The sequence below is a fragment of the Melospiza melodia genome, chromosome 1 (assembly GCF_035770615.1).
Source record: "Melospiza melodia melodia isolate bMelMel2 chromosome 1, bMelMel2.pri, whole genome shotgun sequence".
NCBI lineage: Eukaryota > Metazoa > Chordata > Aves > Passeriformes > Passerellidae > Melospiza > Melospiza melodia.
The window spans coordinates 46,806,732-46,830,504 of NC_086194.1; the positions used below are offsets into that span (position 1 = coordinate 46,806,732).

At 39.1% G+C, this 23,773-nt stretch overlaps 1 protein-coding gene across 3 annotated transcripts in view; it reads left to right on the forward strand.

Annotated features, from left to right (window-relative positions):
* BBS9 (Bardet-Biedl syndrome 9) overlaps positions 1-23,773 on the forward strand; it is a 291,661-nt gene that overhangs the window by 132,282 nt on the left and 135,606 nt on the right. For all 3 annotated transcript variants that reach the window (XM_063156843.1, XM_063156833.1, XM_063156849.1), the window contains one exon: positions 11,876-12,098. In XM_063156843.1, the coding sequence (XP_063012913.1) occupies positions 11,876-12,098 (223 nt within the window). The remainder of the gene's footprint in view (positions 1-11,875; positions 12,099-23,773) is intronic.

Consider the following 23,773-nt stretch of genomic DNA (forward strand, 5'->3'; position numbering starts at 1 on the left):
GCTGGACAATAAGAGAGGTAAAAGACAATGGTTCAAGTACCTCAAACATTCTTTCATAGTATGTTTTGATATGAAAGTCAGTGATAGCCTGCTTTCAAGAGGACCAGAGTATACCAGAGATAACTAGAGTCATAGAAGCATTAAGGTTGGAAAAGACTTGCAAGATCCTGGAGTCCAACCTTTGTCACATCCAGTCATTTCCTGAACACTTCCAGGGATGGGGACTCCACCACTTCCCTGGGCAGCCCATTCTGATGTCCAGCCTGAACCTCCTCTGGTGCAGCTTGAGATATTGTCTTGTCCTGTTGCTGGTTGTGCAAGACAAGAGGCTACCTCCCACCTGGCTACAATCTCTTTTCTGGGAGGTGAAGAGTGTGGTAAGGTCTCCCCTGAATGTCCTTTTCTCCAGCTTAAACAACCCCAGCTCCCTCAGTTGCTTTTAGTGTGAGTAGGTGGATGTGGTTGTAAAGCCACTAATTTACTGCAACTGTTTCTACTTTTGTTATCCTTAAAAGCAGAGTTTCAAACTCATTGATTATTTGACAATGTTGGAATGTCTAAACACAAAAGATCAAATGTTAAGTAACTTGGACAAAAGAGGAAATTTGAAGACCATAGAGGTGGTCTTACCACTCCTGCCAGCACTATCACAGTTCCTTAAAGTGTCTGGTAACCATTCTCTTCATGCTGTTAATTTTATTTACCGAGAAGACAGTGGGTTATGGCAGCAGTAGTAAGTTGAAGACACATTGCACCACTACTTAGTGATCTTCATTTGTAGCTAAACTCATGTAATTCCTCACAGTGAATTCTCTGAGCAGAAAAGAAAGGTGCCAATATTATCTTGGTCTGAGAAAGAAGGGCTTAATGTGATCTATTGGAAGCTTTTATAGATTACTAAAAATTTATAATATATGTTTATCTGATGCTTTCCACTTAAAAAGATTATCAAAAGAAGTATGCCCAATTGTATTTTCAAATTTTTTATCATTTGCTTTTTTTCTGGTGTTTAATAAGAAGGGGCTGTAAGATTCTATTTTTTTAACAGGCTTGCTTTTGGTGGTTGGCAATAGTAATGGTTTTCAAAAAATAAAGCTTTCTCTATTTTTTCCAGATGGCATAAAATTGATTTAAACAAAATTATGCAGAAATAGTATGCATTATGGTATGCATTATGAATTGTCAAAGTTCAAAGGACAGAAAGAATTGTATTCTTGTCTTGTTTAGTTGTGTTCCCTAAAAATTGTATCAAGGTCAGAACAAGCATTCAGCCTTGGTAAAAAGCTTATGCTAATGGAGAATCTATTAGAATCTACATATCTATTGGTTATATGTATTTTGATTTAAAAGTTTTGAGAATTAATTTTAACTTGAGCACTGATTTTTTTCTGCTGGTATTGGAGACCCTGAAGTTAATCTTCAGTGCACTGTGTCTGATGTAAGCAGAGACCTACTTAGGAATCTTATTTCTTGGTGTAAATTAGTCAAGGCAGAACTGTGTTCTGCTTTGATTAGTTTGCTTCCAGCATATATCACCATCTTTTGAAACAATTGTATATCCTGTGAAGTACTGCAGTTGCAAGAGATGTACTCTTTGTTTAATAAATTAAATAAGCTTCTTTTATCAGACATCTTTCTGTATGTAATATTGTAATGGGGACCTCTAAACTTTCTCTTTGTTAGGGTGATCTGTCTAGTTCAGGTACAAAGAGCCATTTTAGGGTCATAGTAATTACTGAGTATGTGGTGCATACCAGGAGTGCAGGTCAGTTGTCATCTAAACTGCTTAATGACAAGAGTGATGCATTACAGTGATTACAGAAATGTTGTTCAGCAAAGGGTCTTAACACTCAATATATATAATCAGTGGCTCTTTCTTTTGCTTTTCTTTTCTTTTTTCTTGCAAAGAAGTTTATTGTCAGTGAAGAATTCCCTTGATATTGTGTCCTAATTGAAAGATCCTCAGACTATTGCTATGCAGCCTTCCAGTAAAAGGGTTTACAAGCAGGATAGAGAGGGATTTTTCACAAGAGCATGTAGTGTTAGGTCAAAGGGGAATGGCCTTAGATTGGAGGAGAGTAGGGTTAGGTTAGATACTAGGAAAAAATTCTTTGCTAGAAGGGTGGTGCTGCTCTGGAACAGATTGTGTATCCCCCATCCATGGAAGTGCTCAAGGCCAGCTTGGATGGGCCTTTGAGCAACCTGGTCTGGTGGAAGGTGTCCCTGCCTATGGAATTGGAGGGTCCTGAAAGTCCCTTCCAACCTGAACCATTCTATGATTCTGTGTATTGATCAGTACTGTACTAGCATATTGCAAATGCAATGGGATTTATGATTGACTGTAAAATTCTGATGGAATTGCTTATATACTGAAAAAACATATCTGTTTCCTCTTCCTTGGAGTATGACCTTTATCTTTTCTAATAGGGCAGGGTTTATAGAATTAAAAATTGCATATTTATTGTTGGTTTTACTTTCTGATTGTCTGGCATCAGTTCAAAACGATGACACTTTTATTATAAATACTGTAGTGCTATGTTAGTAGCATTGTATCTAACCATACCTCCCAATAATTTTGTGAAGCTCTCTATTTATATTGAACATGTGCCAATGATACACAGCAATATTCATCATTCCCCTTCGATCTCATGGTCAGTAATGTTTCTGAGAGGGTGTATGAAGATCAAATCACCAAGTTATCTTTGGTTTTGGGAGAAGTGGAGGGAACCAGTTGTGGTGAGACTGCTTTTGGTTCTGAAGTTGTTGATGGTTGTTCTTGGTTCTAACTTGCAATCATGTAGCATTTCTTGGTCATTACTAGATAACCTATAGCTATTGTTCACATGGTGTGCTGTTGTATAATCTGTCTACTGGAATTTTCAAAGATATCATATCACACAGATAGACAGAGGTAGATAAATAGGGATATCATACAGAAGACATCGTATGAATTTTTCATCTTGTTACAAGATCCCAGAAAGAAACTCACTTTTTTTAATCATGATTTTAGAGCAGTCATTTTTTCAGATGGATTTTTTTCCTTTTAGTTAATGGCAAGATGCTTTGTCTTCATTTCTAGATTAAGAATGATATACCAGAATTCTCTTACATTTGCACAGATAGTGAGAGACTTCCATTAAATTAGACCAGATTAAAGGAACATAAAGATTGCATATTTTATGTCCTTCATCATCTCCTGGCTTTTTCAATTAAGTGAAAGTTTAATAAAGCTGAAAATATGGTTTAGATACCTCAAAAGTAAAACAGCTTATAAATCAAGTCTGTACAAACAGTGGAGGAGTTAATGAACTTTGCTTCAGATACTGTTGTACGGAAAAAAACACCCTAGAATAAATTTAAAAGTTGTCTATCCAAGTAAACATGCAAGTCCAGTTTACCACTGTCTTCTTTGTCCTCACCTGTGCATTTTGGGAGAATAGAAATGCCACAATTTGAAGTAACACAACTGAGTTAAAAGATAGTGGTGTGTAGATCTAAAGTAATGTGAGAATTTAAATAGGAAACAAACTTTATAATGAGTTTTTTTTTCAGGTCTCATATATTTTAGTGTGTATGCTTCCATATTTCACAGGTTTTGAAAACACAATCTCATTTGTCAGTATTTCATAGCATATTGTATTAATAACCTAACAAGAGATATAGTGAAAGATGAAAAGTTCCTCTCCAAGAATATCAGTGTTATAAAAATGGAGTATGGGCTGGGATGCAATGAGAATTTCAATAACCTTGTATTAGCATATGTTTTTTCTACTTTTTTAGTCCAGGCTGAATGTAACAAGGTCTGATTCCTTTTCCCCATACTTAAAGTTATCTCATTGATCCTAATTGTAAAGTTAATGTATGGCAAACCTATTCCTGGATGTGTAGCACTTCTTAGCAAGATGCACAACTCTTGGTATGTTTTCTTGCCTGTAGACAACCTCTGCAAGACCCAAACAGCACCTCAGTTTTCCTAACTAACTGGTGAAAAGTTATTGAGGAAAAGTAAGATGAAGTGTTAGATGATTTCAGTGCTAAAAATCAAAACAACAGACTTCTGAAGCTGGCAACAAGCGAAGTCATGCCATTCCATTCATGTAGTGTTTGCAAGAGTTTATTTCATCAGTTCCCAGAAGGGGCCAGTGGTCATAAGAAGTCAAGGTAGAAAGAAAATTAAGATGAAAAAAATCTCAAAAATCCAGGATTGGGCAATAGTGTCTACAGAAACCTATGAAATGTATGAACTTTCACTATTCCAGACAGGATGCATTAATATTACAACAAATAAACATTACTAGATGAATAACTACAATTAGATAGTAGAATTAGATAGTTAAAATTTATCTTTTGAAAAAATATGTCCTTTTCCTTGCCTCTTAGCCATTCTTAAATGACCACAGTTGTCAAGGAAAAAACCCCAACAAACGAGTTGTCAGGGAACACTCTGTATTGCTCCAATTTTGAGATATGAGACAATTTGAAAGAAGAGTTGAGTAACACAGACTCATTACTTGTCAAGAAGAAATCTACTGATCTAATCTAATTTTGAAAGTCTTTCTGTGGAAATGAAGAACATCAAATGCAAAAGGGGGCAGCCCATATGGAAATTTGGCTGCAGTATACAGAGGTTAAATTTTAATGGAGGAGCTAATGGAACCATCATCTATATTCATCCTGGTATATATTTTTTTTGTCAAGCATGCACTTTCCTGAGAGTAAATTACTAATCTCAAAAGCATCTAAGAGTTAAGCAGTGTTAGAAATATTAGACTATGATCCCCACACAGAGTTTTGCTTTCTTACAGGTTTTGCTTTCTTACACTCTTTAATCATGTTACCAGTTGTTTCATTAATACAGAAAACCCTACAACTGCTGATAACCATAACCTGTTTCTGTGAGCAGGACTTTGCTCAGAATTTGACTTGAAAAATTAATTAAATCACAAAAGATAGAGGTCATAATTCTCATGCATGCAGCTTTCAGAACCTTTTTTATAGATGATCGCTTTGCTAGATTTCTAAAACACCCACTGCTTTAAATATTTTTATTCTACAGTTTGATTTTTCCATTAGATTAGTTTAGGAGCAGCGTTCCTAAATGAGAAAATACTGCCTATTGTAAAAGATAGTTTTAAGAACACTACTTTGATTACTAAGCCATATGCATTTTTAACTTTTTTTCCATATCTGAAGACACTATAGAAGGAGAGTTTGGCAAATCTTGTTTTAAAGTTGTGTCCATAGAATAGAATCCTCCAAAAGCTATATTTATATTTAATGCAGAAGCATTTGGTCATTTGTGAACTGACAAAAATACCAGAGAAACTTTTAAATGACAATTCTACTTTCCAGGAAAGAATCTGTCATAGAGATTTTTCTCATGTGAAGTGAGAAAAGGGCTATCATAGGCTATCAATATATGTTTACCAAGTAGGACTCAAAATGAAAAGTTCTTGTAGAGAGTAGTTTATGCTGCTGGAGAGTTCCTATTAAATAAATATTTCTGCATTGAACAGATAAAGCTGCGGTTTCTGTTATGACTGGCAATTACAGCACAGCTGTGCAGGAATTACAAGTGTGTCTGTGACAGACTTTTAAATTAACCCACTTTATTCACAATGGATTTTTGCTAAATCTGATTTTTGCAGTCTATTGACCTCAAAATGTAAAAGACTAATATTTGAATTAGATATTCTTAAGTAGCTGGAAAATAGTTGCTGGCATAAATACTTAATATTAAATAACTCTGCACAGATCTGTTTTGCTATACTATGACCAGTTTGATAAATATTGTAAACAGATCTCATACAGTTTCCTGTACAATCTTGATTCCTTTCTGTAGTCTTTTATTTGTTGCTCTTCACAGACTGTTTAAGCTTTTACTTTACATATCTGTTGTGCCAGGATCCCTACAGAGCTTGATTGCTCATATTGTGGGCAGAGTTATCAAGATTTTACCTTGTATTTCTCTGGGATTTGCATTTTCTTTTGTCCCTTGTTTGGCTTTTATTTCTCATGTTTCAAATAAATTGTAATTTGTTTGGAGTAGGCAAATTTTCTAAGTCCAAACCCTTAATAAGATTTAAATGTCCCTAAAAAGCTCTTCAGAGGAGGTTGCTGTGGGTGCAGTTTGTGGTATTTGGGAGTGGGGCTGTGGCCGAGCCTCATCCCCAGTGGGCTGCAGCTGTGTGGGTCAGGTGAGCAGCATTGGCAGCAATGAGCCAGGGAGTGCCCAGGTGCACTGACCAACCACCAAAGGGAGCAGAGGGCACACAGGTGCAGTGCATCAAAGGTAATGGTATAAAAGGTTCTGATGAGGAACAAGAAGGGCAGACACTTGCAGCCTTCTGGAGTGATGTTGCTCTGCATGGGCAGATGCTTGAAGCCTTCTGATTTGGTTTGGTGTTACTCTGTTTGGGGGAATGCTTAAAGCCTTCTGAAGTTGCATGGTGGTACTCCGTGTATTGTGGCCACCTCAACTGTGACGTATGCTATGGCATATGCTGTGACCAGTTGACTTCAGAGTACCAGCTCACGAATAAGGATGGTTTCCATAATTTACAGTGAAATTGATTCATCTATGGTTTTGAAATATTTTTCTAGAACTATATATCATACTAATTTTCTTTTTTTTTTTTTTTTTTTTTTTTTTTTTTTTTTTTTTGTTATTCTGTCTCTTACTTTGTTTGGGATGTTCAAATATATCCTCACTTTGATATAATTTTCATCAGTCTATGAATTTGTATTAGAACTGAATTTCTTTAAGTGGCAGTAGGAGTCAAAATCAAATAAGTTAATATTATGAACGTTATGCATCATAAATGACTTAAAAAAAGATATGACTAGAGAAAGCAGGTTTAATGTAAGAACTTCAGCTGTGATTTTTCTATTGTGTGCTCAATGCAAATGTGCTTCTTAGGCACTTCATAGATTTGGAATGTATTTAAGCTTGAGTCATTTGTCTGGATTTTCATCAGACTTGAATTCTATTAGTCTGTAGGATTTTGCCAGTACCTTGTTTTTTGGTTTATCCCAGTGGTAGGTTTTTGTTATTTGTATGTGTGGAGGTGCTTTTGCTTTGGTTTTTCTGTTGTGTGGCTTTTTTTTCTTTTTTTAATGCAGAAGTGAATTGTAAAAGGTTCCAGATAGTCTGTGGCTGGTGATTCTAATGCATTACATTAACCAAAACTGGCTTTATATTGTTACAAGGAGAATTCTTCAACGAAGAAAAATTTTTTCTTAGAAAACCTTTTCTTAAAAAAATACTGTCTCTTGGCGCTGTTCAGATGTAATACATTAAGACTTCAGTACTATTTTGGTGCATTTTTTTCTGAGTCCTAAATAGATATTGAGACTATTGGTTTGCCTTTTCTTTTATTCCGTTTCTTTCCAAAAGGTCTCCTGAAGAGCTTATCGATTCTTTTTTAGCCATAATTTTTCAGGAACACTAATGAGGGAGGTTTGTCATTTCCATTTCTGACAGCACAGGCAGATGTTGCATACCTAGTTTGTGGCTTCTGTGGCTATTATCTTCTCTTTGAGACAAATAAATAAGTTAGAAATCTAGAATATGCTTGAAGAATATGAGTTAGGAAGACTGGTGCCACAGTAAATTCCTGGCCAAATTTGCTGATGGTCTGTGCTGATTGGATACTACCAGGTCAGTAGCCATGGATTAGTGGATTGCTGGTTTGTATATGTAAGAATAAGATTTAATTGCTGTAAAAGCAGAGTGCTGAGAGGCACATGGCTGGTGTTTCTTGTGAAGTAGCATAAACAATGCTTTCAGATACAGAAACCTCTGGTGCTTGAGATAAGCATAAATGCCGAGGTTGTAATTAATATTGTGAACTTCCAAGTATTCTAGCATTTTTGAAAACTGATGAAATCGCTGTTTTGTCTAAAATAAAGAAATAAGATATAGCCAGGCAAATTCTTGAGTGAACAGCTGTAAGAATTCCCATCATTTGGCTGGCACCAATTTTGTATAGTTTATGCAGTATGTTTCACACTGTGTTTGAATTCTTTCAGAACTGCCTTTATTGTCACTCCAGGATAGATTACATCATAGGCAGCTCAGAAAATGGCTGTTGCCTTAGGAGTATTATTAATAAAGATAAAGGCTATTAAAATAAAAGGTACACAATGAAATACTTGTCTGGCTTATGCATACAACTTTGGTATCTTGTTCAAGTTTTACTGATATGCTATTAGAATGATTTATTTGTACTTAAGACAAATAGATTTCATTTGTAGATCTCTGAAATATACTACCTGTATAAATGTGTTAAGAAGGTACACCTTATGAGTAAACCCACTAAATCTGACAACAGAGCCCTATCAGACTTTTCCCTACCTATATGTGTTCTATGTGTCGTAACAACAACAATATGGAAATCCTTCCCTCACATCCTGCCCCTATCTCTGTCTAGCTGACCTTGTTTTTAACCAGCTAAATTCTTGGGGAGTGGAATGTTGCAGCTAAGTGTCAGGCTACAAACAAGGTATTCTGGATGAAGCCTTATGCCGAAGTGAGTTTGAATGTATAATTATGGTCACACTAAGATATGTCATGACATCTGAGGATCCTTTGTGGCAATTTGTACAGATCACTAATGATATTTATATTAGCCATGCTAGTATCACATTTATATTAGCCATGCTAGAATCTGCATTTGGTCTTCAGACTCCTGCAGTGTATTTGATTCGGTTTAAAGAAAGTGCCAATCTCTACCTATTACCTAAAAGAGAAAAATAATAGTGTGTCTGTGCAAAACATGAAGCCCAGCCTTTCCCTGTGAAACAGTAAAATGGATGAATTAAATATCTTTCTTATCTATTTCAATTACACAAAGATTTTGGATGATTTAATAATGCCTCTTTCTGTGAGTCTGGCATTTATTGTTGCAGTCATGGCAGTGCTTGTTGGCCATAGAGTGATGGATTACTGGCATCACACACCTGTTGAAGGTGTTACTTTTGGTCCTTAAATATGCAGAATTCTACACAGAAATCCATTGGTGAATATTGCAACTGTGGTAGTAGAAAATTCTGCAGTATGGGCTATAGATGAGGATACTTTCGTTTTCAAACATCTCTCAGCTTTTTTAACATGTGAAGAATTTTTCTTGTTCTTCAATTCTCCCCTTGCACCAATACAAATTGCTGACAAATGCAGTCTTATTTGCAGCCATTAATTCTTAGTTGTACAAAATCACCTTAACAGTTTTCCAACAAGTCTTTTTTTCATTTAGAGGTAGCCTTTGTGTACTCTTTCATTAATCATAAAGGCTGCTTTGGATTTGACTGGACTTACTAGGTCAACAGACCTTGAATTGGGGAAGATAGTTTTATGGTCTACTGAGAAACCAGTTTTACATGGAAATGAAATACAAGAACAAGGGTTGGAAAATGTTAAGGCTGTGGTATAAAGTAAAACATACCTGTGTGAGCCAAGGACAGAATACTAGCCACTTTTAATTTCCTGACTTTTGTTAGCGTGTAAGTCAGTGCTTTCATTTAAATGCTTTTGCCTGCATTTTTACAACTTATTTGGAGAGACATATTGGCCAGCTCCTGAGCTACTGTATGCTGACAACAGTTAATCATGTGTTTCTTTGTCTTTTAGTGAAATTCAAGATTCCTATGTTTATGTTGTTCTTATTTTTCATGATTTGTAGTATAATTAGGAGTGGCTGGCTTGGCTGTTTTTGGTACTTTGTACATATTAAATTTCATTGCCCAGTATGTGGGAATGTAGACAGCACTTACCAGCTCATTAACCTCTTTAAATTGGCTGCAGAATGGATGATTTCCTGTCACCATCACAGGTCACTGGATGCATTGCATTCTAATGGACTCTTTCTAGAATATTTGCAAAATGTTAAGCTACTACAGCACTGATTGATTGATTGATTGGCATGTTTGTTCTGATTTATGTAGTTTTTGTTCTAGTTTATGGATTTTTTATGGGGGGCAAATCCAGATAAGATAAGGGGTTAATGTTATTTTTCTGAAGTCAGAAAAGCAAATGCTGACTAAGAAAACCTCACTAGGTGTTCCTGTTCCTTTACAAAATGTAAATATGTTATACACACACACACATCACATTTCCAGGACACTCAGTATAGAGAATGTTTGGACAATGATGAAGTGCATATGACTGTGAGGTCTCGCTGATGTACTTGACCACTATTAAGCATTGGCCCTGGATCTGTTCTTAGGAGTTTAACAAGATCAGGATGGTGGCCTTTGATTTTCTGTGATAAAAGTAGTGTCCTTCACAAAAAGCCATGATGTATTTAATTGAAGAAACCCATATACCTTACTTGCTCAGGGGCTATGTCAGGGTTGATGTTGTCATTCTTTCAAACATTACTCTTACTGAGTCATGGAAATTTGTATATGTAGGCAATTTTGCTGTTCAGCTTAGTGTTTTCAATCAAGTAGAAAATATCATAAGAAAGAGCTTAAAAACTAAAAGATTCTGAGTTTTCTTTTCTGAGTACTCGCATCATAAAGAGCAAGCTTGGTGTTACCTTCTGCTAGTTTAGCAGCAAATAGAGGTGAGTGATTCCAGATTGTCATGTCAGAATTTCTAAAGTCACTAAACTTGCCAGAATAAGTCACAGCCAATCAGGAGCATTGAGAGAGCAGACACTAATACTGCAGTGGTTAAATATACTTTCCTGTGCATGTAGGCAGCACATACATGGAACTTGCTTACAGGTGGCTGAATACTAAGAGATGTTGTGAGTCATGAAGTTAGCAGGCCACCAAGCCCTTTGTATTAGTTGCTAACTCTATCCAAGCTCTGTAAGATTGTAATGAAAAAACATGAGAAAACTTTGACTGTCTTGCAATTCATTGATTATAGATGCTGTGGATTAATCACATAGGCTCATCAGAGTGTAATTTAAGATTCCAGAATATCAAGAGGAGTCAATCTGCATGTCATACTGCAAAAATGAGATAGATATAATGTATTAGATCTTATGCATTAACATAATAACCTTGTCACAAAGACTTCTATCCAGAATTCTTACTTAAAGGAATGCCTTTGATTTGTTTGGGTAAAACCACAGTATAGATTACAGATTCAAAGCTAACTTTTAAATATGCTATTCAAGGTGCATATTGAAAAGAAACTTACTTGCTTTTTCCAAGTGTAATTTGTTTGTTTTAACTGGAAGTGATTACTAAGCTGGTCTTCTCATAAATATTTACTGCTTGACACTCTGCTGAAATCAAGTTCCTGTTCATCACGGCACTGACACGTGTGCTCATAACTTAGGGTTAATTGATCTGATAAATGGGTACTGAATATCTTTACCTTTGTGTTGCAGTCATGGTGTTCTCTGCTATTGGCATATTATGCAACTCTTTGTGAGTCCAAGGAATGTATAATTGGATCTGTATTTTTTTTCCTGGCCTTGATGTCTCATCATCCTAATATTATATACTACATATTGTGCTTTTGTTTACATCTCCATTCTGTTCTTAATTTCAAATGACACAACCAGGAACTTCTAGTTTTCAGTTATTAATGCAACAACTGAATTTAGCTGTTCTATTTCATACTGTCCATACATTGTTACTAAAGAAATTCGATTTCTCCGACCTCAATATTGGAACAAGTTTATTTTTTCAACTTTTGTTGTACAAGTTGAAGTTGGATTTTTGTGGCCCAACTTCATTAAGCTGGGTCATGAAACTTAACGGGTTAATGGGTCATGACTCATTAACCCCAAAACCGTATTTTATGTACCAGTTTAGTTTGAAAATTCTCAGTCCATGATTTGTTACCTTATTTTTAATATGATATATCATAAGGCAATTCACCTAATTTTATTTAATTTCCTTTTCTCTAATGCAGGGTTGGGAAGAAACTGTGGATGCTGCAGTCTCTTACTTATTAAGAACTTGTTTATCAAAGAGCTCCAAAGAGCAGGCCCTGACTCTCAGCAGCCAGTTGTCCATGCCCAAAGATACCAGCAGACTGAAGAAGAACATCACCCTCTTCTGTGATAGATTGGCCAAAGGTGGTCGCCTTTCATTGAGTACGGACTCGGCCACTCAGCCAGCTGCTGCCATGCCAGGTAAAGACATGAAGCTCATGAATGTTCAGAATCCAAAGTATTTATTTGCATGTTAAAGCTAAAAATTATGCATGTTTTATTTTCTTGGCAGTTTGTTTTCCATTGATTGTGGGAACTAAACACTGTTGGTGTCACTGACCAGTAGAATGACTTCGGTAATAAGATAATTTCAAGTTTTCTTATTCTATTCAACATTTACTATTGCTCTTACACAATATGCACAGTAATGTAGCAAATGAAACACAGATGGTCACTTTTATACTGAAAATTCTTATCACTTATTTCTTTGCACTTTTCAATTGGTTGTGTGCATGTGAATCTGCATGTGTATGTTTCTAATGTGATGGAAAAAGGAGGAGTGAAAAGTCCTGTTTTCTTGATAAAGAAATGAATGCATTTGTATTAGTGGCTTTATGGCATATCCATATGATAAATAATGAAGTAATAATAACACTAAATAAAAAATCTGTAACTTTAGAAAGTACTAGTTAGCTGTGTGGTATCTCACAGAAAACATGAAATTGAAGATGAAACTAATTTGAGTATCTATTATTTCCCATATAGAATAAGAATGTGAGCAAGATTTCACAATAATTTACATGACTGTCAAGGTATTACTATTTTTAAGGGAAGTTTTATTAATGTCCTTTTCTGTATTCTGACTTTTTAGTTATAGTGGGAGCAAAGTTACATTCTTTCTGTAGAGTCTGGAGTTTAGCATCTTTGTACTGTTGCAAGACGTTTTCTTCCTGCTGTTTTCCTCCAGTGAGATAGGTAGACTTAGTGAACATCAGATACTCCAAGTGACTTGGAAACAGGTATTTTTTTCCCCATCTTACTGCTCCAGATCTGGATTGGCTGCTTGTTCAGCTTCATAATCTGCAAAACTGTAATATCGCTATGGTCTTTGACCTCGGTTCCTTCCTTCTCCTACAGCAATCTTCACACATGTAAGGAAAGGTTTGTATTTTATATATGCATCATGCTTAAGCCTAGGAGTTTGTTTTGTTGGCTATATGGATATTGTTATTGATAAAGATTGGAGTTATGTTAGGGCAGTATGTTGATTATCAGTATTTGCTTTCTTACATTATGAAGAATAATTAAATTCTTGTTTAATATAATATAAATGGTCTGTAGAATGTATCAACAACTCAGAAGTCCTTGTTATGTGCGGCCCTCCTTTGCATGTGCCACTATAAATGATCTGGTAAAACAGCTGCCAACTATGCAGTGGTAGAAATTCTACCAGCATATATTAATTTACTTTAGTGTTCTACTCTTGTCATGTCTGGAACCAGACTCATAGTCATGTGAAGTAAGGAAGTGAGGCAGAATAAGTAAGTGTCATATTGGCTTTAACATTTATGCTAGTATTTCTTTGCAAGATTAAAATATGTGCAAAGGGCATTTAATTTGTTGAACTTTGATTATATAACCATTGTTTTTTCTTCTAAGAATTTTGAAAAGGTGTGAATAGCTGCTGCTCAACTTTTTCCACCTAAGCTAATAAGGTGAATTGATTTAATAAAGAAATTCACTTCTTGCTATTTAGTTGACTAGTGTTATTGAGTTCAAGGAACTTTGCAATTAGGTTGAGTCTGTTTGGAAAGGAGTAAAATTTGTAAATATTATAAACAAATTAGAAGAAATATTGCTCTTGATAGTCTTTGCATTTACTCATTAACTGTTGGGAGAATATAATTTTTGAAAGAGTTTGAAACTAAAAAATGTTATCTTAATTAATGAGAAGCTCATTACAGGGAAATACTTCTGTCAAACCCTCAGAATAGCACAGTATTTAAATAGCTACCCTCCAGCAGGATTTGCTGTGTGGTTTGAAACTGTGTCTTTGAACAGACTGAGAAAACTTAGAACTTCTTTGTGAGAATAAAGGTTTTACTGACACTTTTTCAACATGTTTGTCTTGTCATCTGTTCAGGTTTTCTCTGGCCATCTCTACCTTGGCAAGTAATGTGGTCTGTTAGAAGCAGATCTGTAGGCAGAAGCAGTTGAGGCTGGCAATGTCATTTGTATCTCGTCTTTGTTTCAGAACTAGCTCTGTGCCTGTACTGGTTCTTCATTAGCAGTTGGAGTGCTCTAGGTACATTCCTGGAATTCATTTGCCCAGTTAGATTTACTAAAAGAAATTAATTCCTGTGCTCAAGACCACTCCTCAATATGAAAACAGTGCTGTTAGTGGGGGTAATGAAAAAAATTTGGCTCACTGTTGAATCCAGCTAAAAGCTCCTCTTGTCTCTACGCATGGAAGAAATTGAGAATGGTGCCTTATTATAAAGGGAAACCAGTACACAAAATATCTGTGCTGTTGAGTCAAGAGCTCTTTGATAATGCCTGGAAAACAGAGAAACTCCTTTTCCCAGCCCTTTAAAGGAGAGAACTGGAATAGGTACAGGTGAACAAGGTAGAACCATATGTGGAGAGGGACAGACAGAATTGTATTTGTATATGAGGATTTATGGTGCAATACTGGTGTCGTGGGTTGACAGCCTTTATCCCAATATCGTGTGTTGTGTCTGGCAGCTGTGCCTTTTCTCTCTTCCCCCCCTCCGGCCGTCTTGCTGTGGCGGGGCGGGGAAGAGAGGGGGGGAGTGTTTGACCAGGCCTTTTTGGCTTGTGGCTTTTTGCTGCTTGGCTAGGCTAGCCGCTTTGCTTGCTTGCTTTCTGCTTTTTGCGCTGTTTTTTTTCCTTTTCTTTTGTTCCCTCTTTCTTACCCTCCCCTGAAGATACTGGACCGGTTCCGGACCTGACCTGAGACGTCCAGGACACCTGGAGCTTGCAAGAGAAGCTTGAAGCCCTCACCATACACAGTCTGTTTTCTTTCCTTTTCTTGTGTTGGGGAGTGTTCTTTTGTTACTTGTAAATAAATAGGTTTTGTTTTCCACTTTGCTCCTCCGAGAAATTCCTTCCCGAACCCGGTGTTGGGGGAGGGGTGGTTGGAGGTTTGTTTTGTTTTGGGGGGCTCCCTTTTGGAGATTTCCCCTAATTTGTCCTAAACCAGGACAATATACTTTTGGTGCGTTGGCCAGGAAACGGAGGCCAAAAAAAAAAAACAGTGGAAAAAAAACCTATAACAATAATATTTTGGTTTTGGCTATTTTGGTGGGCATATTGGTGATTCATAATGTCATTTGGAGTGGAAGCCTGCCGGTATTTCTGGTCCCTAGGGGTTTTTGAAGTTTTAATACTTTTGTGGTCCCTGGGGTTATTTCCTTACCCAAAAATAGCTCTGATGTTGTCCCTAATAAGTAGCTTTTGTAAGCGGGGGGCACTAACCAGAATAGTCATTGTGCTGGTCTTATGTGTGATGATGTGTCGGATAAAAATGCTGGACTTTATTTCAGGAATGTATGGGTTGCTGTTATGGTTGTTTACTCAGTTTGTTTGGGGAGAAGAAGGGGAAGGGGCTTTTCAGCCTTTGTCCTCCTTCTTGTCGTCCAAATTGTTGACATTTCTATTAGAAAATACTGAATTTCCCCTGAGTTTGAAAGAAACCATCTTTCTGGCATTTAATTTATTAAGCCTTTTCTATACTGTCTGGAGTGTGTATAAAATGAAGACTGAGATTTCTAGAGGGGTTAGAGACACTCCTGACTTAGGAGTAAAACAAAGCAGGAAAAATCTTGACTGGAGTGGGAAATGGGAGGACATGGGCCAGACTTTAAAGGAATTTTCCGATCCTATAGACTGGGACTTTCCATCTGATCAAATTCAGGATCCAGTCGAGGTGGCAAAGTATTTGAGGGAGAAATGCCATGGTAATACTAAGGAGGAAAGGGTTACTGCAGTGAGCTGGGCCTTGGCGTTTGTTTACCGTACTCTGCTAGATACTGTGGAGCAGCAGATAGCAGAAAGGGAACAGGGAGATAAGTTAGTTACTATCCCAGTGACCCAGGCTGCAGCTAACATCCCAGGCTCCAGGCTAGCAGCTGAATCAGACAATAGGCCCCAACCCATGGCTGTTGCAGCTAATACAAGAGGTGGAAAGTGTAAAGGCAAGACTGATCGAAAGGTGGAGGATGATGATGATGATTCAGGAGAAGGACCCTCACCAAAATCAGAGGCCACATCAAGGGGCACAGAATCTGGAGCTAATATTGACTCCTTTTCTCTGAAGGACCTCAGAGGCCTAAGAAAGGATTACAGACGACAACCTGACGAATCTATAATTAGTTGGTTAGTCCGCCTTTGGGATGCTGCAGGGGAGGTTACAATTTTGGATGGTACTGAAGCGAGGCATTTGGGATCCCTGTCACATGATCCTGTCATTGATCAAGATATGATGAGGGGGGCTAACCCTCACAGCCTCTGGGAACGGGTCCTAAGAAGCGTAGCAGAACGATACCTGTGTACGGATGATCTCTATATGCAGCAGACACGGTGGAAGACCATAGAACAGGCGATCCAACGCCTGAGAGAGATGGCGGTGGCAGAGCTCATTTTCTCAGATGATACAACAACTAGGAATCCAGACCTGGTACCATGCACACCTATAATGTGGAGGAAACTTGTGCGACTTGGGCCACCTGAATACGCTTCTGCCCTAGCAATAATGAAGCAGGATGATACATATGAGACTGTGCTCGATATGGCAAAGAAGCTTCGAGCGTATGCAGATGCTGTGCATGGCCCAACTCATGCCAGAATTGCAGCAGTGGAAACCCGACTGCAGAAACTAGAGGACAAAATAGAGGAGAATCATAAGAAACTCCGGGAAGAGATTAAGGAGGACCTTATTCAAATCTCAGCTGTACAAATTAGAGGCCCTGGTGTCCAACGCTGGCGCTCCTTTGATGGGGAGAGAAGGTACATCCCACGGGCTGAGTTATGGGCTTTTCTGCGTGAGTCTGGAGAAGACATGAGGAGATGGGACAGAAAACCCACCGCTGCTTTGGCACAACGGGTGCATGATTTGAAGAAAAGAGAAAGTATCACCAAAAGGATAGCAGCTCCGGTCGCTCGTAGCCGAGATGTTAAGTATGCTGATGACGATGACATGTCCGATCCCCTTGAAGGAACTTCTAAGGCATATGCCCAAGGAAAGAAGGACAATCTGGCTTAGAGGGGCCCTGCCTCCAGCCAGGAAGAGGCACGGGAGAACCGGGTTTTCTGGAAGGTGTGGATCAGATGGCCTGGCACATCAGAGCCACAAGACTATGAAGCATTGGTTGACACTGGATCACAGTGTACCTTAATGCCATCGGAACACGTGGGGACAGAACCTGTTTCCATTGCTGGAGTGACAGGGGGATCACAACAGTTGACTTTGTTGGAAGCTGAGGTGAGCTTGACTGGGAAGGAGTGGCAGGAACATCCGATTGTGACTGGTCCAGAGGCTCCGTGTATTTTGGGCATAGACTTCCTCCGGAATGGCTATTACAAAGATCCTAAGGGATTCAGGTGGGCTTTTGGAATAGCTGCAGTGGAGATAGAGGGTATTAAACAATTGAATACCTTGTCTGGACTATCAGAGAACCCATCTGCAGTAGGACTCTTGAAGGTAGAGGAACAACGAGTGCCAATTGCCACCTCAACAGTGCACCGCAGGCAGTACCGGACGAATCGAGATGCCGTGGTCCCCATCCACAAAATGATCCGAGAGCTGGAGAGCCAAGGGGTGGTCAGTAAAACCCACTCACCCTTCAACAGCCCTATCTGGCCCGTGCGAAAATCTGACGGAGAATGGAGACTGACTGTGGACTATCGTGCCTTGAATGAAGTGACTCCACCACTGAGTGCGGCTGTACCGGACATACTGGAACTGCAGTACGAGCTGGAGTCCAAGGCAGCAAAGTGGTATGCGACCATCGATATTGATAACGCGTTTTTCTCCATCCCTCTGGCAGCAGAATGCAGGCCCCAGTTTGCTTTTACATGGAGGGGAGTGCAGTATACCTGGAACCGACTGCCCCAGGGGTGGAAACACAGTCCTACCATCTGTCATGGACTGATCCAGGCTGCACTAGAAGAGGGTGAGGCTCCAGAACATTTACAATATATTGATGATATCATTGTTTGGGGGAACACGGCAATAGAAGTGTTCAAGAAAGGAGAGAAGATAATTCATATTCTCTTGGAAGCCGGATTTGCCATTAAGAAGAGCAAAGTCAAGGGACCTGCCCGAGAAATTCAGTTTTTGGGAGTGAAGTGGCAAGATGGACGGCGTCAGATTCCTGCAGATGTTATTAACAAAATCACTGCTATGTCTCCACCAACTGATAAGAAGGAAACACAAGCTTTCTTAGGTGCTATAGGTTTCTGGAGGATGCACATCCCTGAGTATAGTCAGATTGTGAGACCCCTTTATCTGGTCACCCGCAAGAAGAACAACTTCCATTGGGGCCCTGAGCAGCAGCAAGCTTTCATCCAGATCAAGCAGGAGATCGCTCATGCTGTAGCCCTTGGTCCAGTCAGGACGGGACCAGATGTGAAGAACGTGCTCTACTCTGCAGCCGGGAGCCATGGTCTGTCCTGGAGCCTTTGGCAGAAGGTGCCTGGCGAGACCCGAGGCCGACCATTGGGATTTTGGAGTCGGAGCTACAGGGGGTCTGAAGATAACTATACTCCAACAGAAAAGGAAATCTTGGCCGCCTATGAAGGAGTCTAAGCCGCCTCAGAGGTGATTGGTACAGAGGCACAACTCCTTCTGGCACCCCGACTACCGGTGCTGGGATGGATGTTCAGAGGAAAGGTTCCCTCTACCCACCATGCCACCAATGCTACTTGGAGTAAGTGGATTGCCCTCATTACGCAGCGCGCTCGAATTGGGAAGTTAAATCGCCCTGGGATCCTGGAAATAATTACAAATTGGCCCGAAGGTGAAAGCTTTAGTGTCGCGGATGAGGAACAAGACCCAGTGACCCGGGTTGAGGAAGCTCCGCCATACAATCAGTTACCAGCAGAAGAAACACGTTACGCTCTATTCACCGATGGTTCTTGTCGCGTCATAGGGATGAAACGGAGGTGGAAAGCAGCTGTATGGAGTCCCACTCGACGGGTTGCAGAGGCTACTGAAGGAGAAGGCGAATCCAGTCAATTTGCTGAAATCAAAGCTATTCAACTGGCCCTAGGTATTGCAGAGAGAGAGAAGTGGCCAAGGCTCTATTTGTATACCGATTCTTGGATGGTAGCCAACGCTCTATGGGGATGGCTGAAGAGATGGAAAGAGGCGAACTGGCAGCGCAGAGGAAAACCAATTTGGGCTGCGGAAGAGTGGAAAGATATCGCTACTCGGTTAGAGAAGTTACCTGTGAAGGTTCGCCATGTAGATGCCCATGTCCCCAGAAGTAGAGCTAATGAAGAGCAGCAAAACAACCAGCAAGTACATCAGGCTGCAAAGATAGGGGAGTTGAAGATAGATCTCAACTGGGAGCATAAGGGAGAGTTATTCTTAGCACGATGGGCCCATGATGCCTCAGGCCACCAGGGTAGAGATGCCACCTATAAGTGGGCACGAGACCGAGGGGTGGATCTAACCATGGACAGTATCTCTCAGGTTATTCGTGACTGTGAGACGTGTGCTGCCATTAAGCAGGCCAAGCGGGTGAAGCCCCTCTGGTATGGGGGGCGGTGGTCTAAGTACAAATACGGGGAGGCCTGGCAGATTGATTACATCACACTGCCTCAAACCCGCCAGGGCAAGCTCTATGTACTGACCATGGTAGAAGCCACCACGGGATGGTTGGAAACCTACCCTGTGTCTCATGCCACAGCCCGTAACACTATCTTGGGCCTTGAAAAGCAGGTCCTTTGGAGGCATGGTACTCCCGAGAGAATTGAGTCGGATAATGGGACTCATTTTAAAAACAATCTTATTAATACTTGGGCTAGGGAACATGGCATTGAGTGGATATACCATATCCCCTATCATGCACCAGCTGCAGGGAAGGTGGAAAGGTATAATGGATTGTTAAAAACCACCTTAAAAGCATTGGGTGGGGGGTCTTTTAAAAACTGGGAGCAGCATTTAGCAAAGGCTACCTGGTTAGTTAACACTCGAGGTTCCACCAACCGAGCAGGTCCTGCTCAGTCTGAGCTCCTTAATATAGTAGATGGGGATAAAGCCCCAGTGGCCCATGTCAGAGGTTTGTTGGGAAAGACAGTATGGATCAACCCTGCCTCGAGTACAGACAAACCCATCCGTGGGATTGTCTTTGCTCAAGGACCAGGTTATACATGGTGGATAATGCAGAAAGATGGAACAACACGGTGTGTACCTCAGGGAGACCTGATTGTGGGATGAGACTCATATGTGAATGTCATTGTTTGTTGAATGTGAGACAGAAGGAAACTGTAAGTGTCAAAGGTCTGAGCAAGTAAGATGAGAGGAATGCGTAAGTGTCAAAGGTGTGAGTACGTGAAATGAAAGTTTTATTGTATATTCACGATATGGGATAAGGGGTGGAGTGTCGTGGGTTGACAGCCTTTATCCCAATATCGTGTGTTGTGTCTGGCAGCTGTGCCTTTTCTCTCTTCCCCCCCCCGGCCGTCTTGCTGTGGCGGGGCGGGGAAGAGAGGGGGGGAGTGTTTGACCAGGCCTTTTTGGCTTGTGGCTTTTTGCTGCTTGGCTAGGCTAGCCGCTTTGCTTGCTTGCTTTCTGCTTTTTGCGCTGTTTTTTTTCCTTTTCTTTTGTTCCCTCTTTCTTACCCTCCCCTGAAGATACTGGACCGGTTCCGGACCTGACCTGAGACGTCCAGGACACCTGGAGCTTGCAAGAGAAGCTTGAAGCCCTCACCATACACAGTCTGTTTTCTTTCCTTTTCTTGTGTTGGGGAGTGTTCTTTTGTTACTTGTAAATAAATAGGTTTTGTTTTCCACTTTGCTCCTCCGAGAAATTCCTTCCCGAACCCGGTGTTGGGGGAGGGGTGGTTGGAGGTTTGTTTTGTTTTGGGGGGCTCCCTTTTGGAGATTTCCCCTAATTTGTCCTAAACCAGGACAACTGGATGGTAATGTAGGGGCAAGTTCTTTAGGATGTTTAAGCTCCAAGCCAAAGATAGTCCCATAATTATTCAGTAGGGTCGTGAGCATTAGTTTGAGGATTTTGTTCAATACCACTTTTTCTTAAGACCATTCTTTTTCTTAATGATGAAAACCCCTTTTTCCATAGTAATCAACTTTAAAAAATTTCTTTTAAAGTGCCTAGGACCCTTCTAGTATTGCAGCACTGTAGCAGTAGGCTCAGTTTCTAGAAGTTATATTTAATACGTTCAAGATGGTGTACCCTGAAATCTAGAGAAATTGCCTGAAGCCACATTAAAAAGCTGATGATTACCTTGAAGTGTGTAAGTCTTTGAAAGATGCCTTCAAAAGTGGTTGTCAATATTTGTAGTTAATCCAAGAGTATATGTTAGAGGTAGACCATGGTCTCTCCTGGATCTGGTTTTATTCACTATTTTCTTTAATAGCTTCACTGATGGAATATGGGCATGAATGTTAAAATTGTGGCTTTGCAACAAGCTTGCACTAGTTTGAGGCATATTGAGAGAGCAATAATTCTGATCTTGATAAATTAGAGGAGGAGCTAAAGTTATTAAGACAATTTTCAGTTGAAGCAAGCACCAAGGACTCTAGCAAGTAACAATCTGACACACTAAAATTCAAGAAATAATTCCATAAGCACTATTGCCATAGGATAGGCTTGTGAGGTTATATTGGGCCATCAACTGAGAAGACGACAGCAATATGTTTCCACTAAAGGTGAATTCCAACTTTGGGTTGTAGTCATATGGCTTTTAATGAGGAGATATGTATTTCTTTCTGTTCTTCATGAGTAGAATTCACAGGGAGCACAATTTAAGGAAAAACTGAAATTGAATAGAGTTCAGTTTTGTTTCTTCTGAGGGAAAAATAAAGAGAAATTGCAGGAGGGACGTGATAGTTTTTCAGTATGCAAGATGTTCTTATATGGGTGATTAAAATTGAATCAGAATCATTGGCTAAATATGATTATAACTGTACACCACATCAGGCTACATCGTGTACTGTGTTGCCTTTGGCAACGCATAAATGGCTGGATGAGAGGAACGGTGAGGGGTTAAGGGCCTGGTGCCAACCCCAAGTGTGGGTCAGTGCCAGGGAAGTGCTTGGAAAGGTGCTGTAGACCACCCACATTGTCATGTATTGAGTTTAATGGGTGTGAGAATTTATAGCATAAATCCTGATGACCTGCAGTGAATGAAGTCTGTAGCTTTTAATGGTTTCTTATAGTATTTGTGTGTTGTGCAGGTTTGCTTTTAAAACCTTGATGAGTATAAAATGTGGGTGTTTGAAGACTTGTTTAGATGTCAGTCTGATTGGGGGCCTGTTTACAATATTGCTTTACCCATATTTTGGGAAGCTCAGTTAATCTTTGACTAGAATGCTATCCTGCTTTTCATGTGATAGTTCCTGAAGAGGTGAGCAAATACTGCCTGTATCAGTTCAAGGCTTTGTTCAAGCAAGGAGTTTTAAATAAGGACCTTATTTTTCTTTAGAGCATCCTTTTTCTTCTGCCTTGTTTTTTTCTAACTCAAATTCAGTATTTTTTATCTCTTGGCTTCATTAGGAAATCATTGTACTGTGTTTTAGCATGATTTACTCATATAGTTAAGTATCACTGGAGCAGTAGAAAAAATGTTATTTAACCAGAAAGTCAATTACTGATCTCCATCGCTGAAATCTGTGGAATGCCAAAGACTGTAATCTGCCCAGATGGCTGAATCCTTAGAACAGGAATTATAAGGAAAAGGATAAATATTTTGAAATATGAAACTTATAAATAGTTTGGTGTAAGTGTAATATCTGAAAGTTATATAAAGTTAGAGCTAGAAGGCAAGATGACTGCCCATCTAGTTTTTCCCTTTGTATTGTAATGGGGTTAAGGGATTCAGAACATCAATGTCAGAGTTTATCTGAACTCATAAACACCTTGAACAATATCTTGATAGCTGTTATAATAGTTTAGTGTCATTGTTGAAAGGTTTTCTTAATGTTTGATATGTGTGATTTTTCCTGCAAATCAGAGTGTTTTATTGTGAATATTGAAAGTGGAGCTGGCAGTTAACGATGTTCTTTAATTGTTGGAAACTTTGGAATGTTTTTAGTACATTCCTCTAGTAACTTTTCTTTTATGCTAATTGTGACAAAATGCTAGCATTCTTTTTATGAACGATTTTTCGTCTTGCTCTTTGTTTACCAAAGTGGAATCTTTTCCTTTAGTCTGTGCAGGAAGTATATCGAACTGCACTCTGCTCTATTTTAATTTCAAGACCCTTTTCTACAAATTTGTTTGCTAACCAGATGTTTCCCATTCTGTATTTATACAAAATCAGCATGGTGGTGTTTACTTGATTAGATACTTTGTTTTCCTAGGTTTTTAATTTATCAAGTTGATTATAATTTTATTTTGTATAATAATGGTTCTACCATTTAGATTATGAATGGGTAAATGCAAACTTTAAAGGCAATGTTCTTTACCACATTAAGTATATATATGCATCCAGAATCTATATTCATACTTCAGAAGACAAATTTTTCTAGGGTTTCTTTTCCTTGCATAAGCTTATAAAAACCTGTTTTCAAAATCTTGTGGTGGTATTTAAGGGTGAATACTGCCCCTTTGAAAGCTGTTTTCTTCACTGGAAAACTGGGATGAAACAGAATGTGTCATATTCCTT